A 19,679-nucleotide genomic window follows, 5' to 3' on the forward strand; every position below is an offset into this window, starting at 1 on the left:
ATTTATTTAAATTTAGCATCTAAATGAGGACTAAACATGTTGAGAAAAAGAATAAAATCTAAACATCACCGTTTTAATTTGAGTTCTGTGTTTGGGTAATGAGTAAGACCCCTGCAACCCTTGGATAGTTATACATTCCAACATCTAATCTAAAGTCTTTCCAATAGAGTAGAGTTTGCTAATGGGTACACATTACATACTGAGACCTTTGACTTCAGGAATTAAATAAAAAATGCTGGGAGAGCAGGTTTCTACAAACGTACGTCTATACAGTGTATCTCAGAGACAACATATACCACACATAACCAGATTTGTGCACAAACTCTCTCCTACGTATTTTCTGAAATGAGTTTGTCTCCGAGCTCCAGCTGTGTGCCAAACTCTAAACCCCTGCTAAATGTGCTACACTGTGATCTGCAGCATCAGACACCATGTGGGCGAGCTGGTAATGAGAGAGAGAGATGTCCAAAATGCACATTTATTCTCACAATGAATCTTAGTGAATTCATTAATGTCAAATTAACACATAGTGAGTTGCACTTATTTAAAAAAGGAATTATTATATTCACTATTAATGTGCAGTGCACTTAGGGATCAACATGGAGACACGTACAGTTAAATCCTATTGAATTGAACATCTTAGCAGTGATCCATTATCCATTCTGATAATTTGGTGATTGCCTCTTAAAGGGAACATCTACGATTGTGGGGAAACGCAGTTCTAAGCTACTCATCTTTTAAGGTGGAACAGTGTGTTTGAGGAGAAAAAAACAACTGTTGTTTGTACATGGCTAAAGTTGTCTTTTTATTCACTTCTTGAACTCATTTTAACTTGAGTTGTTTAGTTTTGTAGCACTTTGGATAATGCAGTTAGCCGAGATTAGAGACATGTCCACCTTAAGTTATCTGAAACAGCAGAAATAAAACAATATTATTATTATTATAATGGGGCAGGAATAGAGCAATATCCTCAGATATCCTCCAGATGCCTCTGCCATCGGCAGAAAGAGGGAGGGAGAGAGAGAAAGCCTAGCAGACAGGACTGAGACAGGTTTTTTTTTTTTTTTTTACAATTTGTCAGAGCATGCAGATAGACTTTTGCCTTTTAAGGCAATGCAGATAATTCTGGAGAACTGCTGTTCTCACCGCACAACAAACCCTCGCTTACGTTTGTGTTAATTCAGAAGCTTCACATTTTCAAGGTAGAATGGTATGTCTGAGTAAGAAGCTGATTGTAGCTTGTTTGTGGTTGAACTTTGACTTATTTAATTTTTTTCCACTGTTTAAATTCCAGCTGAAACGCATTTCTAACTCGAGTTGTTTAGTTTTGTAGCATTTTTGGTATGCGTATACTTTCATGCAATGTTAGCAGTCTCTCAAATTTGGAATAAGTTCCTCCTTAAGTAATGTTTCTGTAACTGCAAAAATATGTCAGTTTTACCTACCTATGGAGCAAGACTAGAGAAATATCCTCACTCTTTAAATACTTTTCAAAGTTCAAAGGTCTCTCCACTGTCCAAATGCCTCCAGATGCCATTTCTTGGCTGTGACTGAGCAGGTGATGGAGGGTAAAAGCCCCTGAGCTTGTTCAGACCAAGATGCTTAGTTTGTTTCCAAATTACCAAGCTCGGGCCGTACACAAACACTGGGCCTTTCTTCCAGCACTCAAACAGAAACAAGAGCTAGCAAACGACAAGGAAACATTCTCTGACTTTTATAAAAAGTGTCTTGGATTAAAATAGTGAACACTTCTTTTGAATCTAGCACCAGAGGAATCTGATCATGTGCATTTCGACATTAGTCATGATGACATTTATCAGAAGGTAGAACTAGAGCTTTCTTGTTGCCAGTGTGTTCTCTATCACTGTTTAAAATATGCCAGAGGCTTTCGTAATTGTTGGATGGAGTGATTATTTTCTTTCAAGTTCAGTTTACAAAACTAAATAAAAATCTATGAATTAAAAGGCATTGTCCAATCCATTCTTCACCTGAACACAACAGTAGCACTGAGAAATTGTGCAGTTAATGTAGAGAAGGGGATTATATGACAGAAAGAGGCACACTTTTGCATCAGCTATGAAGGGTTAAGGGTTAAAAACCAGAGGCTCTGTTGAGTCTTTTTGAAATCTGCAGCACTTGAAACCTCAGCCCGTTTCTGTAAAACCCTGAGAGGTTATGAGCAGCAGGGTGGATTATGGGTTGAGAGACGAAAGACTGGAGTGTATGGGGTGGCTGCATGGCTCTTTTAATTAGCTGTATGTGGATTTAGCCTGGCACCAGCACAATAGGCTGCAAGAGTGAGTGCAGTTGTGCGGATATGCGAGTGTAAAGGCTAAATCTCCTCGCAAATGCCTCTCTCACGCGCAGGCGCTGGCATTAATCTCATATTAACATCACCTCCTCCGCTCCAGAAAATGAAGCGAGTTCAGTATCAATCAGTGCATGAGAAACTCGACGCGCCCCTGTGCCACGTCGCTGATGTCTCGCGTGCTGAAGCTGCACCAGCGGTCATATTTGCTCTCATAAATAAAACATGGCTCTTCCTCGCTTGCAGCGCAAAAGCCTTCAAAACTGCCTCCTACGCCAGTCCGGAAGAAGAGCCACACCGAGACTTGAAAGGGAAAAGAGAGCATGGAAAAACAATGAGAGAGAGAGAGAGTGAGAGAGAGAGAGAGAGAGAGAGAGAGAGAGAGAGAGAGAGAGAGAGAAGAAACATACTGTTTTGCAAATCATCATGCAAACGTGACCCTGGGGAACCACTAACACATGAACTTCACACCATTTCCCCCCACAGCTGTCAGAAAGAGAGAGAGAGAGAGAGAGAGAGAGAGCGAGAGAGAGAGAGAGAGAGAGAGAGAAGAAACATACTGTTTTGCAAATCATCATGCAAACGTGACCCTGGGGAACCACTAACACATGAACTTCACACCATTTCCCCCCACAGCTGTCAGAAAGAGAGAGAGAGAGAGAGAGAGAGAGAGCGAGAGAGAGAGAGAGAGAGAGAGAGAGAGAGAGAGAGAGATGCATAAGCTAAATCTAAGAAAAGCCAGCTTACACTCTGGGAGCTTGCATGTCAGGTGGAGTCTCAATACTTTTGGAGAGACTGAATTCATAAGGTTTTTCAAACCCTCACACCCTAGAACTTATAGTTTTATAGAAAAATATTGGTAAAAATAGGCCATAACATAAAAATTTACTTTTTAAGAAAATGTTGCTGCTGATAAGAATGATAATGAATGTGTGTGTGTGTGTGTGTGTGTGTGTATGTATTCACTGGTGCAAATTCAGCCTTATCCTCTTGACACCACTCCAAAACACTGCAGATAGCAAGCACAGTGTTTTTAATGCAGAGCACTGAATAGCACACCCTTATGGTGCAGTCCCTAAAGTGAGTGTGTATGTGTGTGACTGAGTGAGTGAGTGAGTGAGTGAGTGAGTGAGTTCCATGTGAAAGACTTGCATCTAAACAATATGACAGTCACTTTTAATTAATTAAGGAAATGATTATGAATATAATCATGATTATGTTGATGTTGTGTGTGACTTCATTGGCACAATTAGAATCTTAGGCACTCAATAGAAAAATCACCCATAATCAATGAAGCAGCCGATGATGTATTTGCTTGTTTACTCACATGCCTCAGCTGAGACTCCTTAATGTAGAGCAGTGGTTTAAGTGTAATTACGTGTTATTCCTGCTCTGTATGACTCAAGGGTGTGAAACTGTATTAGCAGCAATATAACTGTCTAATAAAGAGTGGAAAGGCCTGCCCACTGAACATAGATCTCTGTTTAATTGTTTTCCAGCAGTGCTCGCAGTTACTCCACTGTGAATGTGCTTAAGAGTGATATTTACACCACAAGTTGACAAGCAATTACTGACCATAACTTATAATTCATGCGTAATAGCGCTGACTTGCACTACATCTCCAAAGGTTTGAAGACACCCTTTAAAATGAGTGAATTCATCTACTTCAAGGTGTAACCAAAAATTACTTTTTTTTTTTTTTGCTTAATAAAGGGCACTCTGGAGCATCTGCAAATTGGGTTACGGTCTTCACTCTCAACGTCAAGTGTTGGCTAAAGGGGTATATAGCCTTCTGTTGCTTTGCTATAGAGCTGCGGAACTGTATACTCTGATTAAGAGCTCTGTTTAATATCTAGAACTAATCATTAAATACATTTAAAAACAATATCTGAGCTGAGTGATATCAAATGAGACTCTTATGAAGCAAAGGGAGACACACTAATACCCTTGGATTTGAAAAAGACAGGCTGGATGAGCAAATGTCTACAAATATTTGGACGACTTAATAAATACATACTAATATTATATTCATAGCAAGACCCATATCATTGTGTCACCCTCTGTTCCTGTTTGGATTTGTAGTACACAATGCACATTTGAATCCAGGTTCCAGGCCAGGATTTTAAAGTGGCTGGTATGACATCTGCTAATCACCTGAGTGGCCAGGTATAGTGTCATAACAGCCGCCTGTTGTAAAATCCCGGCCTGCAACCTGAATCAAACGTCCGGATTCGATGACGTGTGATTAAAAGTGTATGTCCAAATGTTTGTAGACACTTGCTCATTCAGTGTTCTGGAATCAAGGGCACTGAGTGGGAGTTTGGTCCTCTTTGGCTGTAATAGACTAGAACCAAAATAATAATAAATAAAAATAAAAGCAGAAACTGTGAGGACCACTAAAAACACTCACAATATTATACAAAGTTATAAACTAAACTCCTATCCTTATACGGATGTCTGGTCCTCACACACACACACTGTATGACTACAGGCCATTTGGTAAATCTTTAAAGTGAGATGCATTACAGCCTCCATAAAGTGCTGCTGGATTAAAGTACGATGATTGACACAGTCTAGACTCCCACAATCAATGACCTAAAGGTCAGGGACTAGATGACGTTATACATAACTAAAACAGCCGTTGTTGCAATTACAAAATTTGGTCATTTTTAAAACAGCAGTCACCATAAAGTAATTTATACCAGGTTCCTATACGCCATACACACACAGAAGTGGACAGAGTTGTCTACATTAAAGTACTGACTCCAGTAGAAGCAAAAGTAGGCTGCAATAAACAATGTTGAAGTGTTTTTGGTGTACTCTTCTGAGAACACTAAACTATTTAGACTTCATTCTGGAACAATACAGTGGAGATCCATCTGAAAATTAGTCAAATACTGATGGATGGATATGATTGGATCTCAGTCATAAATGCCTTTTCAAATCATCTCAAAGGTATTGGGATTTAGACAACTGCAGTCGAGACTTGATATATATAAGAACATTTCAAGACTAATACGTGCATCTGACTAAATTATAGTTGTGCATATAAAACATTTCCTTAAAAGAAAGGGAGTCTAACTACATGTCACTAATTCTGAAGCTTTAGATACTTTCATCTGCTGAAGCTTTCTTTTAACATAGCTTAATTGGAAAGAAACTCTTTAATCACAGTTTGCCATATTTAGCACTAAAGATTCAGTCTGAGAAATTTTTCCATGATGCAGGGAGCTTAACATCAAAAGCAGCGCTCCAGCAGAGTTGCTAGCTGTGCTTAACAGCTAGTGTTTGTCTACACTGAAAACGCATCTGATTTAAAGCACATGTCAATGGACAGAGATAGATCCAGACCTTTGCTTGCCTTTGTCTGAAAGCTCTCACAGTTTGATTGTTCCATTAGAAAGACCTCAAGACTTTGGTTAAGCTTTCAAAGTTTAGCATTAGCCTACTTTCATCCCTTTCTTAATGCTGCCCACTACTTTACGTAAACGAAGCAGGGAGCCATACATTTCTTCTGACCACAAGCTTGAAGATAAAATTAAGACACAGTGGAATCCCTAATGTACTGATTTGTGATTCGACTAGGCTCGCATTCCCACCCTGTGACAGTGACATTTTAAGCAGTGTGTACATTTATTTTTTAAATTTCACTTTACACTTATAAACTGTTTTGTCCAACATTGCTATAAAAACTGCATCACATCACAATGCATTCTGGGCAAGTTCTGCTTCTGAAGTGGACATCAGTGTTCACTCATTCCCTTGCCCCTCAAAGGGCTCATTTAACACACTAAACCTAAGTGCAGTAATGAAAAAGCCCTTTAGATGGCGTCAGGGAAAAGTGTAACTTAGGCAGGGTAGCACACAAAATATTAACATACTACTACTACTAATAATAATAATAAATGTAATTTTTAAAGCGCTTTTCAGTAACCCAGAGACGCTGTTTACAATCAGATGAACACGTAAAGACAATCACATCCACAATCAAGAAGAACAAATAATGCTGCATAACACACAATGCTCCAAAAGAGGAAAGGTAAAAACAACATGGGCTAGTCAAGAAACTGAGAGATTAAATGCAGTCGTAAACAGGTGTGTTTTAAGATGGGATTTGAATAGCAATAGAGGTGTTGACTGTTGAATTTCTGGAGGGAGGGAGTTCCAGAGGCGAGGGGCATGTCTGGAGAAGGTTTGGTCTCCAAGACTACGCAGCTTAGAAGGGGGAATGGTGAGTAAACCAGCTGAGGAAGATCTGAGAATGCGATTAGGTGTGTATGGTTGAAGAAGGTCCGATAAGTAAGAGGGAGCTTGGTTACTGAGAGCTTTGTAGGTGAGAAGGAGGATGTTGAACTGAATATGATATTTAACAGGAAGCCAGTGGAGGTTTTGGTGGAGGTACTACACTATTTCTTACAAACAGGATGTGATGAACCACTGCATACACGTCATACCAAGCTGCACCTGTAACACTGTTTGCCGTTTTTTCAAAAGCTGAAATTCAAATATTTCCCTCAACACGGCGCAGTGCACAGTGAAGTCGTAAAAAATAACAGTTTCTGCGCTAAAATTGTGCATTTTAGGACAATTAATAAAACCATTTATATTCAGTGTAAATTTCACATACCACTGTCTACCATTCAGTGCACTGTCTGAGTAGTATTTGTTTATAGTTTTAGAATGTGTGAACTATGTAGGGAAAAGGGCACTATTTTGGACAGAGCCATCATTTTCCAGATGTGAGATGCTCCATCCTTTCCTTTTCTCATTAGATTGTGGGACAGTAGTGTCCATTACTACCATACTCTAAAAATCGACTGATCCTAAGTCTGCAATGTGGATTTTTAATATGCTCAACTTTGACAACTGTAGTAAAACTTATTTTTAATCATTTTTACTTGTTAAAAAATTGGAACATTAAACTTAAGGAAGGCATGCATTTTCCTAGTCTTTCAAAACATTACTTCCAAAGTAATGGTGTTTAGGTGTGACAAACAAACAAACAAACAAACAAGTAAATAAATAAAAAGTTACCACAGCTTTGGGGTTCTACACAAAAGTAAAAAAATGAAATAGTTCCCCAAGAGGGACATTCATTTTAAAAACATCATCTAAATATTTATGTTTGGTTATGGTGTGAAAAATAACCCTGGAATCATTAATATTAAGCTTGTTATTAGCTAGGTATTATCTTGTTAAAAGGGTAAGTAAGTAAGTAAATAAATAAATGTTATTTCTCCCTGGAAATTTTGGATAAAGTTACATTTCACAAATATCTGTTCCAAGAATTCACATTAAACAACAAAAAACGGAACATTTACTTTATTTAGTATCAAGTCATTTGCTTAATTGTACACTACATACTCAAACACTAGTTAGAATTAGTATGGCGTGCACAATTAGAGCACAGCTATGCTTCCCAGTGCGTTGGGATTAGATTCAAACTCACATCCTGAATCACAATTCGATTTGCACTCGCATTCCTTGCGACTTGCCAGCATCCCATATGCACTGTATATGACGTCCTGTATACTCACAGTGCAGCAGCAGTCTTTAACTGTAGCGAGGTCCAACTACTGTGTGCTGTGAGTTCAATTTGTACAAGCTCTAAATATATCTGAACTGCTTAGCTATTCAAGTTGATAGCATCATGCATACTGCCAGTGTTAAATCCACCAGCCCTAAGGTTTCACTCAAAGTGTCGCGAACTGTTCAATGCCCAATTTGCTTTTGTGTGTTGTTTTGAGAGGCTGAAAACAAGTAGCTGTCAGACAGAAAGAGGAATCAGGCTGATCTTCACTAGCAGTGCCAATTCCCCCCCGACAAAGCAGTATGCTCTCCTTATTCTCTGACTTATTAATTTCCCTCACCATTAAAAAGCCTAACAAATTTGAGCCCGAGCATGTCGCGTTCATTACGGCGTGTGGCGGTCCCCTCAGGACAGCGGCAAGTAATGAGACCGGAGCTAGCTGCACTAAACGCCCTTCGCATGCTAATTCCCAAACAAACACGCAGCTGATTACACTCTCGCTTGCTTCCCACCGTCTCCGACGCGTCCCTGTGTTCCTGCATTCCCTCAATCACCCAAAATTCGCCTGATAGCAGTCAGGTTTCAGCGTTGCTTGTGCTGCTAAGCAGATTTCCATAATAAATGCTGTATATCTGGGTGGAAAGTACTTAGCAACTGGGTTTTCCCCATTGACAGTTGCACAAAAAATAAATAAATAAAGAAAGAAAGAATAACAGGCAGTGACTCTATTTGTGTCTGTTTTGCCATCATGAGCAGATTCACACTCTTCAGCACTTTGTTCTCCAGCTCCGCGATAAACGCTCTCCAGATGCAAAAAGAGACGGAAACAATGAAGTGTGTTTGTCTCTGCATATCAAGCAGTACGTAAGTCTGTGTGTGTGGAACAGTGAATGTGTCTCTCTCTAGGTAAGTGTGACTAGGGGTGAAAAAACATCACAAGCACTTACCATATTTGGTGCACTTTTAGAGTTTAAAATGACTGGGTGTACACAAGTTATCTATGTCTGACAAGAACGAAACAGAACCACCCTACAGTCGCCACTCATCAGACGTTATTTGGGCTCTGCAGCAATACTAGCAATTTCTTAGTGTGTATTGTGAAGTCAGCTTTATTGGATTCAACCAGCTTTGCACACTTTGTAGGTGTGAATTTAGAATCTACAACCTCTGTTTACTCACAACCTGCTGATTGTGTCAGCCATTCTCATCATCAGTGGTCGGTTTCTAACCACAGGGCCCCTTTTTGGTTCGAAGGGTTAAATTCCCACTACAACGGCAGTGTTAAATCAGTGTCAGGGTCAATGACAGTCCTATGACAGTCCTGTGGGGTGGTGAATCGAATGTAGGTGGAGCAGTCTGTCTATTTGTACATCCTAATAGTGCACTATAACAAGAGAATGTGAAAGTCTAAAGTAAAAACATGTATCTCCAAAATATAAATACATATAAATGTATAAATACATTTCATTGGAAAGTTTCATAGACGTCACAAATTACGTAGTTAAAACGTGTAAAAACAGACAAAAAATTGAGACAGCGACGATACGTGAGTAAAAATCATGCCTGCATATGTCTGTGGAAAAAAAAACAATTGCTTATCATTGTTCTCATAGAGAAAAAATGCTTAGACCTACAGTTCCTAATATGGGCATGTTGCCAACACCAGGGTGACAGCACTGCTGTGCTAAATCAAGAGGACTATGTGTGTGTTAGTATTAGGGATTGAAGAATAAGTATGTGATTTTTTTAAAGGTTAAAATCATTGCTCTGTTAGTGTATTCTGTTAGAGCAAGTGTGAAAAGTGGTGTACATCATGGTGCACACCAGTGAAGAGGACCAAAGACCCCAGTGTCTTTTCTACAGCAAATCAAACCAAATATAAATGTGCTGTTCTTGAATGGGATTTTACTCACATTCCACGTGTGTGTGTGTGTGTGTAGATTTATAGTAGAACTTACTGTCTGCATTTGTGTGTGTGTGTGTGTGTGTGCAGATTTATAGTAGTACTCACTGTCTGCATTTGTGTGTGTGGTCAGCAGCAGCAGTAGTAGTAGTCCAGCCGCTCTGGGCAGACAAGACGTCCGTGTGTGACGCGGCAGCATGGCCTGAGGCTCACACTCCATACACCCAACACACACTTCGCCTACCAGCTCACACTACCATCTACAGCAACCTGCAGAGAGAGAGAGAGAGAGAGAGAGAGAGAGAGAGAGAGAGAGAGAGAGAGAGAGAGAGAGAGAGAGGTTACATTAGTGAAAAGCATCTTCATCCACATATTTTAAAGCTATAGTCCCCTGAAAGCACTTATGAACACACACACACACACACACACACCCTCATGTCCAGACGCGTGATAGCCCCCCCAGGTGTTCAGAAACACTCTCCTGGGACCCCTTTCTTTTCTGACTCGTTCAGCTACACTGAGACCCACACATAAAGCACTTCATCTAATTAACACAGTGACATCATTCAGACATGTCACTGTTATGTAGAAGAATGAACGTGAGCATGAGTAATGTAATGATGCTAATATACTTAACCTGATAACGCTGGCTAATCTGGACACTCATACATGTGGCGTAATCCTTACCTTGTTTCTGTCATCCTGAGTTATAGACAAATGTACTATATCAAATGTGAAGAACAAAATAGTCGTCCTATATAACAACAGTTATAGGAGTCGTCCTGACGTCTCAAATAGGTCTATACGTTTTAATTTTATTAATCAGATAACAATGTATAAAACATGGTTAGAAACTGCATACACGGGTTTAGATAAGTTTATTTAATCTATAATACCACACTTTTGATTCCAGTTTCATAGATATTCATTAAACTCATCTTCTCTATGAAAATGTACTGCACTGGCAAGTATACACTGGACCGAGAGACAAAGATGATATCACTATAAGAATGATGCACAAAGCTAACTTTATTATTGGATACACTGTCATACTCTGTGAACCAGGTTTTCTAAGTTATTCCCATGAAGTTAGACTATAACAGGGGTCCGGACCAATACGTTGTCCTATCCAGACCTGGGCCTATAACTGAAACTATTGAGAACTATATCATTTTGAATGGAGTGTTTATTTTAGCTGGTGTAAATTTTCCAGATTTACAGGTTTAGTGGCCCAGGAAACTCACAGACCAACTGCATGAGTTGCACATATCACACTTGACAATATGCATCCAATCAGATCTGAGTAGTCAATCAGAACACTAAAAGGTGTCTGTTTACAGATGTAGTCCCGCCCTTCAGCCAAATGAGCCAATGAGTCTTGCCTTTCAGCAAAACTAGCAAATCAGCTGACTGGTTATTGATTACGTCCTGCCCTTCAGCAAGAGCCAATGAGTGTGCTGGTTACGCCGCAAACAGAAGAGGGCTGATAATGTTGTGGTTTATTAACAAAGTATTGTTTATTTTTTACATTTTACTTGAAACGAGAACAGATATTTTCATTTATTCTAAATAAATAATCATTTTATATTACATTTGCTTATTATAATTAGTCCAGTTCTGTGTGAAAATTGACAATAAATACTGTTGAAATATTTTAAATTGAATATATAAATTGACTGATTTAGCTACTAGGCTACTTCAATATATAGGATATGGCACTGCTCATAAGACAAGTTAGACATGTTCTGGACCTTGGACATTTAAAAGGTACCTTTAGGCTACAGGCCACTGTGTTGACCTTAAATGCCTCCAATCCTTTACCTGTAATGACTCGGAAGATCCAGTGCAAAGCAAAAGCAACAAACACCACATGTATGCACTCACTGGCTTCATTTCTGGTATAGCGTATACTTTGTGTTACATTTGATTCTGAAACTGAACTAAAGCTCCTAGGCTTATTACATTACTCACGCTTATACTCATTCTTCTACACAACAGTGGCATGACTGAATGATGTCAGTGTGTTAATTAGATAAAGTGCTTTATGTGGGTCTCAGTGTAGCTGAATGAGTCAAGCAAGGAATGAGTCCCGAGAGATAGTTTGTAACTTCACTGGCAGGAGCCCTCACACCTCTGGCCCTTAGACAGCTCCCTGTGTGTGTGTGTGAGTGTGTGTGTGTCTCCTGAGACTTGTTTGTGCTAATAGGCCATTTGGTGAGGGATGTGACCCCCGAGGGACCCCCTGTCCCTGCCTTTTAGGCACACGGCTGATGATTAAGTTGCCTCTCATACCTATTAACCACCAGCTCTAATCGCCTAAGTGCCAAACCCCCGGCCCACACTGAATTAATCATCCTCAAACTCGCGCACTGAGCAGACAACCACCGTCTGACACAGAGAAAGAACCAGACAAAGCTTTGACATGGGTTTTTTTCCCCCCCATTCTTTCTTCACTTTATGAAGATTAACTATAGTGTTTGTCTGACAAAGAACCATCACTGCAGACTTAGTCCAAGAAATCTGAGATGCATTTGAAGTCTTCAGAGTGAGAATTTTGCACGTTTGTCTTTAAGAAATAGTCTGGCAAAAAAAATAAATAAATAAAATAAAATAAAATAAAATAAAATACAAATATTAGTAAAATTAAAATAAACATTTATAGCACCTTCCATACACGAAGGATGCAGCTCAAAGTGCTTTACAGCACAAAGTTATAAAGAAATTAAAAAGAGTTAAAGAACTTGATAACAGATAATCCAAAAACAAATAATAATATATATATAATTAAAAGTAAATACTAATAAAATCTTAAAATGCATAAGATCATATCAACAATAATAGAAAAGAGTGACCACTCAAATAAAGTGGGAAAAAGAACAGTGAAAATCATGTAAATAAAAGAATAATAATAATAAAAAATCAGCCTACCAAAACCTGTTAGTGACAGAGGCTCCTTAGCTTAGATTTACTAGGCTAATAGAACTACAATTGATATATATATATATATATATATATATATATATATATATATATATATATATATGTATATATATATATATATATATATATATATATATATAAATATATATATATATACATGCACACAACTACTCATCTAACAACACATCTAAATGTCTAAATCTTCACATATTTGCCTCAAATTCTGTGTTAAAATGAACAAAATACAATTTAGTTTTAAAGCTTTACTATGAACCTCATGTAACAACTAACAAAATCCTACACAAACATCTGTAAATTCTTATTCCAATGCATTTGTCATTCAGGAAGCTTTAGCTAACTTCATTCTTAAGCCTTTGCAGATGTTTATGTAGGTTTATGTCAGTTGTTATGAAAGACTTAGCTGTCAGATATTTTATGTGAGTCCTCCAGCTGTTGTCTTATATCCATACATTAATTCCAGCAGTGTTTCTGCAAACTGTATATTCCGGGATTAACCTTACAAATCTTTAAAGATCATTCTTATAGCTACACATTTGCTATAAGTGACATTTATTAACCAACGACAAGGCTATTACTTTTCTATATCAGCAGGTTTAAGACTGCACTTTTGACCTCTTTCCATATCTTTCAAATTCAATTTCACACAATATGGTAAAAATGTAAAAGATCGGTTAACTTTCAGAGACACAAACTGCCTTCCCAATGTCCAGAGGATTCGGGCAGTTGCTACAAAAAATACACAAGAAAGAAATCACTATTAAACTGAAAAAATCAATTAATTAATTAAAAAAACACAAGGCTTGAACAGTTCTTGGATGTTCTGTTTTGTTCTGATTATTATGGGAAATCATACACCTGGAACTAGCTTACCTTAGATTAGGCCATGAGCTTGGAGACACACACACACGAGCGCTTCAGCACACACACTGGCCCTGAGAGCACAGCTGTTCAAAGTAAGGACATACACTCATTCACCCTGCACACACACTTCAGTCTGCTGGAGAACATGCATTCACACAAGCATGTCTGCGCAAAGCTCTGCTAAAGAAAGCATGGTTTCCTGCTCTGGGTGTGTATTGTGATTCAGTCACAAGAGTAAACTCAACCTTGTTCTCCACTAAGAAGAAGGCCTATTCTGTTAGTATTAATCATATGAGTTATTATTCAATTACCATGTAATTAACATGTAACAGTTGTGCAATATGTACTTATGAGTACAATGTGTGGACTGATATACACTTCATCTTCTTAGAATGGAAGGAATGAGCGATGACTCCTCCTCCTCTGTCACCTCCTTTAACTCTGTCCAATGTCAGTTGTGAGCTATAATGTTCTAAAGCCCCACAATATTGAGCTTTTCAGCGCTGGCACAGTGCTCTGTTAAAAAATGAGTTCCATCTAATACATTCCAGATTGAGCTGGAGTGGTCAGAGTTGTAATCCAGTTGTAATCATATCACAAGCAGGGACTGATGGCGGAATACAAACAAATCCTTATGGCACTGTTCCAACACCTAGTGAAATAAAGCCTTCCCAAAAGAGTACAAACTCTTACTGCCGTAAAAGAAAGACTAAGATTAATATTTAATTTCCTAAAATAAATAAATAAATAAATGAATTTTATCTAGAACATCCACATCTGAAAGTTCTCCAAACTTTTGCCAGCTTCTGGGAAGAGGCTAAGACTACAACAGCAGAACAGAAGAGTCAATGAGACGTCACGGTGGTGGAGAACAACATTACACACTCCTTATTTCCCTGTAAAGCTGTGTTTAAGCCGCACCTTGGCAGCTCCTGGTCTCATGAGAAGAGCAAACAGAAGAGAGAGTGAGAGAGAAAATGAGAGAAAGTGAGAGAGAGAGAGAACAGCTGCTGAGTGGATAAAGGAAGAGAGAGAGAGAGAGAGTAGAACACTGCTCCAAATCCCTGCTAATGTCTCCCGGCAGGCCAGGGATGCAAGGAGCCTCTCAGAGAGGAAAAAAAGACGAGTGAACTATTAAACGACAACTTCATCTGTTCAGTTTTGCTTTCCTTTCCATCTGTCTCCACTCTCTATCCGACCTACTGCAAGCCTTTAGATCCGGCAGCAGATACTAAAGATCCGCAGCAGAGGAGGAGATGTTAGGGCATGGAGTAAAAGAGTGAGAGAACTTCAGAGTCCCCTCCCCCTTTTAGTCCAACTACCCATGTCAAATCATCTGTACGCTTCACTTTCCAGTTGAATGATGTAAGTGCACTACTACATCTGCACAGTTCTGTAGGGCCGGACTGGCCATCAGGGCAAGTGTAATTCCTAGTGGACCATTCCATCTGTTGGTTGTTTGGTCATTTCAAGTAGAGTGAGAGACTGAGTGAAGGAAAGAGAGAGAAAGAGACCAAGTGACACATCCTCAAGACACTATTTATGCAATGACCTTGAGCAGGGCAGTGTTCATTTTGTTAATGAAGACTATGACGAAACACATTTGTTGACGTTTTGTTGATTTCTCTCAACAAAAACTAGAAGAGAACTAAATAAGAATAATCGCTTGAAGATGAGAACTATGACCAAATGGTTTGCATTTTCCATCCGCAAATAAAAACAAGGTGAAAACATGGGTGACTGATCCACTATTTCCGATTTGAAAATCGAAAGGAAATACAAACAGGAAAATGCTCTGCCTGTTTACTGTTCCCAGGGTGATGACTCTCAAAGAACCGATTCTTTGGGAGTTGGCTCCTCTTCAATATCTACGTTAAAGAGAAGCTGACTCCTAAGAATCTGTTTCTTTGAGCGTCTAAGTTTCTTGACACACACATCAACTGTTGACAAATGATTGTAGGTGCTCACTTTCTGCAGCATTGGACTTATTAATGTTAATATTATTAATTAATTAATTCATTCATTCATTATCTGTAACCGCTTATCCAAGTCAGGGTCGCGGTGGGTCCAGAGCCTACCTGGAATCATTGGGCGCAAGGCGGGAATACACCCTGGCAACACAGACACACACACACACACACTCACACCTACGGACACTTTTGAGTCGCCAATCCACCTACCAACGGACTGTGGGAGGAAACCAGAGCACTTGGAGGAAACCCACGCGGACACAGGGAGAACACACCAACTCTTCACAGACAGTCACCCGGAGCGGGAATCGAACCCACAACCTACAGGTCCCTGGAGCTGTGTGACTGCGACACTACCTGCTGCGCCACTGTACCGCCTAAATGCAAAATGTTCTGAAAAAAAAATAATGTGACAAAATCCCTTCCATAAATTTGGATGTTAGCTTGTTTTAAAATGTAAAATAAAACTGTTTTACCACTGTTTACAAAAGTCAGTAATATATATATATATATATTTACATATATATATTTACAGCTAAAATGAGTAAAACCTTAAAAAACATGACAATGATTAGGCATTTTTTAGACTATAATTAGACTACAATGTTTTTAACCTTCGATGACCACAACTACTCTAAAGTTGCAAAAATTAACACTGGAGAAGGGGCTGGGGTGGTTGCAAAGGAAGGCTAGAATAGGCTAGGCGCACAGCTGGCTAGGATAGTGCAGACTAGTGCCTTCGAAAGAGAGTGGGATGCCAGTGGTGCTCTACTGACCTCCTGGCCTGAAGCATCACTGGGGATCAAGCTGGTTAAAACAGGCGTAAAAAGAGCTGACCTTTTGACTTCTGACTGCAGGTGTTATATAAGATGGGTGTAGATGATTCGGTGATTGTGTTTCAAATCCTCAGCGCTGTATGATTTAGTGGAGTGTGGCTTTCAGAGTGATGATGGCTCAGAAGGAACGCTCCGCCGCCCTCCATTCATTACTGACGGGATTGATGTATAATCTTACTTAATCCCCAAAGTGAAAAACTGATTGCTAAACACGCTGGTCTTTCCCCTGCTTCAGCAGAAAAAAAAAACTGAGCAAAGGCAAAAAAAAAAAAAAAGCCAAGACACATTTAAAGACATGCTCTGTGAATGCTAACAAAGTGGCCATGTTTTATTTCTACCACTTAGATGCACGTGTGGCAGTCCCCTATATATTTAATATTCCTCAAGAGGCCTTTCTTTATGTCAGATATTCAATTAAGTGGATGAAATCAAACCGGTGCCGAGGGCGGAAAGAGGAGAGCCCTTCTGCTTATTTAATCCTGTCAACATTATTCCTCCGCTATTGTCACTCACTCGCTTCATTTAAATCCCTCAGAATGAGGGCTAATGCCCATGCCAGGAATTACCATCTTATTCGGCTTTAGGCAAATTGAATGAAACATTTACCTCCAACGAAAGCTGAGGCCGAAGAATGAGAGGTTGGACGAAATTGCTGCTACTTCTAAAATTGCCTGGACCGCTTTGCGGAATTCACAGTGTCCTCGAGTGAGTCTAGATTAGACGCTGACCTCTGGAAGATTGGGGCGGGAGTGAAACTGCCTGGTGTGGACAGCTGGCCTGAACGATTTGGGGGAAAACATCGCATTGCGGACTTTCTCACACTGCGACTGCAATTAAGCTCCAGGTCTGTGATTTTGACCAAGACCACTGGCTTGAAACTTGAATGCCGGACATGGGTGGGTCAGGCTCTCAGTCAGTCGTGGTTGTGATGTCACAATAAGTGCCTGATTAGTTTTAGTGTTTATCTTCCTGGCCTCCCTCTACAGTTGCAGAGTGTTGTTCATTGTTACAGCACTGCCCTGAAATCAAGGAAGAGGAGGTTTCCTACCCTGCTCCACAAGTTACATAGTGTTGTTTCTGCATTGTTCAGCCTGGAGTAGCAAAAACCAGAGGCTTTATTTTTACTATTACAGGTGAGTGAAAAATCACAATGATTTACAAGCTGTAATTTTAAGGTAAAAATACCAGCTAGTGTTACTTTAAATGAACTTTCACATTCAGAGCGAGAGTTTCTGTTCTGTGTAAACGTGCACTAAACGTAAACTGTGCACTGAAGTAATGGAGTAATGGAGGGATAAGTTACTCTTCTAAATGAGTTTCACTTTCCTGCTACAGGATCCCACTCTGTACCTTCACCCATAGGAAAGCACAGAACTGAATAAAACCCTTTCCAACAATGTAATGGTTAAAAGTTTGTGTTCACTTTCCCACCCCACGTTCATTCTTTCTGGTATTTATTCGGTAGCCGCTTCATCCTGATGAGGATCGCTGTGAGCGTGATCGAAGCCTACTTCAGATTCACTGGGTGCCATACAATCGCGGGGCATCCCACACTCTGAGTCACTCAAACACTCGCACCCGCAGGCCGTTTCGCTACAGCCCACCGACCTGGGCTTTTGTCCTGTGGAAGGAAACTGGAGCACTCAGAGGAAACCTGAGGCGAGGATCGAACCTTGAACCCCAGGACCCTGCAGCCGTGTGGCAGTGACGTTACCTGTTGCCCATTCCAAATTAAATCAATTTAAACATTCAATTAAGACCATTTCCCCTGAGGATCTGATAGCATTCAATCAAAGAATCATACTGCGGTCGGGGGTGGGGGGTTATACCACTCTAGCTGACACCTAGCAATGGGCATGGTGAGCTTACACTGAGATGCAGCTGCTGCAGAGTTTTCTTTTAAAGGTTTTCCTGTGGAGACTATTGAAGCTGTATAAGAGCTTAATGTCTGTATTCAGTGCATCTAAACTCCCCTTGAAACTCCTTTTGTCAAAAACAATTTTTATTTTATTTGTTTGTTTATTCATTTTTGTTGCTAGTGGAATAAAGCTGTTCCACCGTACATACTCCCAAACACTTTTTTTCTTCCCAGTCCTACAAACATCTAGGACTGACTGATTGCTTGTCTATGTATTTATTCATTATCTGTAACCGCTTATCCAGTTCAGGGTTGTGGTGGGTCCCCTGCAGGGGGCACCAGTCCTTCACAGGGCAACACACACACAGGAAACCCATGCAGACACAGGGAGAACACACCACACTCCTCACAGACAGTCACCTGGAGGAAACCCACACAGACACAGGGAGAACAAACCACACTCCTCACAGACAGTCACCTGGAGGAAACCCACGCAGACACAGGGAGAACAAACCACACTCCTCACAGACAGTCACCTGGAGGAAACCCACGCAGACACAGGGAGAACACACCACACTCCTCACAGACAGTCACCCGGAGGAAACCCACGTGGACACGGGGAGAACACACCACACTCCTCACAGATACCCCCCCCCCACCTCTTCATTTCTACATTTATTAGTCAAGCCAAAAAAAGCATTCAAATAAATCAACACAACTGAAATAAACTAATAGGGATGAGCATCCTGCTTGCCCAAATCTTCTGAAATGAAGGGTATCAACAAAGGGTCTGTTCCCTTCTTTTGCTGCAGTAACAGCCTCTACTTTTCTGAAAAACTGTACACAGTATACACTGTGTCTCTCCTTTCTGCAAAGGCTAAGAAAAGCATGTCTCCCAAATCCTATCTTCCCATCCTCGCCGTGTTCTACAGAGGGACCAACGAGAGCATCCTGAGCAGCTGCATCACTGCCTGGTTTGGGAATTGCACCGCTTTGGATCGCAAGTCCCTTCAGCGGATAGTGAGGACAGCTGAGAACATCATCGGTGTCCCCCACTCCTCCGACACTGACATTTACAAGCTGCATCTGCAAAGCAACCAGCAGTGTGGATGAGCACACACACACACATACACACACATGCCGTCTGAAGCACTGATGTACCGGTGCCCTCGCATCTGAACTGTGCAACAGCTTCTTCCCCCAAGCTATCAGACTCCCGAACAATACATCTTGTATATTTGAATTGTGGGGGCATTACATAGACTCCCATTCATTCTGTGAGACTTACCATTATGTTCTCCATAAACACTCCAACTTAACCCTAACCTTAAAATGTCATGATTTATACTGGGGGACCAGCTGTGAATTGTGAACTGCACTGTGTCTCTCCTCCCCTTAGTATTTACTGTTTATTGTTATTGTACTTGTCCTGCATTGTTGCACATGTTTGCA

The 19,679-nt window shown here is 40.1% G+C and overlaps 1 protein-coding gene across 3 annotated transcripts in view; it reads right to left on the bottom strand.

Annotated features, from left to right (window-relative positions):
- ptprfa (protein tyrosine phosphatase receptor type Fa) overlaps positions 1-19,679 on the bottom strand; it is a 490,757-nt gene that overhangs the window by 235,674 nt on the left and 235,404 nt on the right. For all 3 annotated transcript variants that reach the window (XM_066666356.1, XM_066666355.1, XM_066666354.1), the window contains exon 5: positions 9,850-10,011. In XM_066666356.1, the coding sequence (XP_066522453.1) occupies positions 9,850-9,961 (112 nt within the window). In that variant the 5' untranslated portion in view covers positions 9,962-10,011. The remainder of the gene's footprint in view (positions 1-9,849; positions 10,012-19,679) is intronic.

This window comes from Hoplias malabaricus, chromosome 3 (genome assembly GCF_029633855.1).
Source record: "Hoplias malabaricus isolate fHopMal1 chromosome 3, fHopMal1.hap1, whole genome shotgun sequence".
Lineage (NCBI taxonomy): Eukaryota > Metazoa > Chordata > Actinopteri > Characiformes > Erythrinidae > Hoplias > Hoplias malabaricus.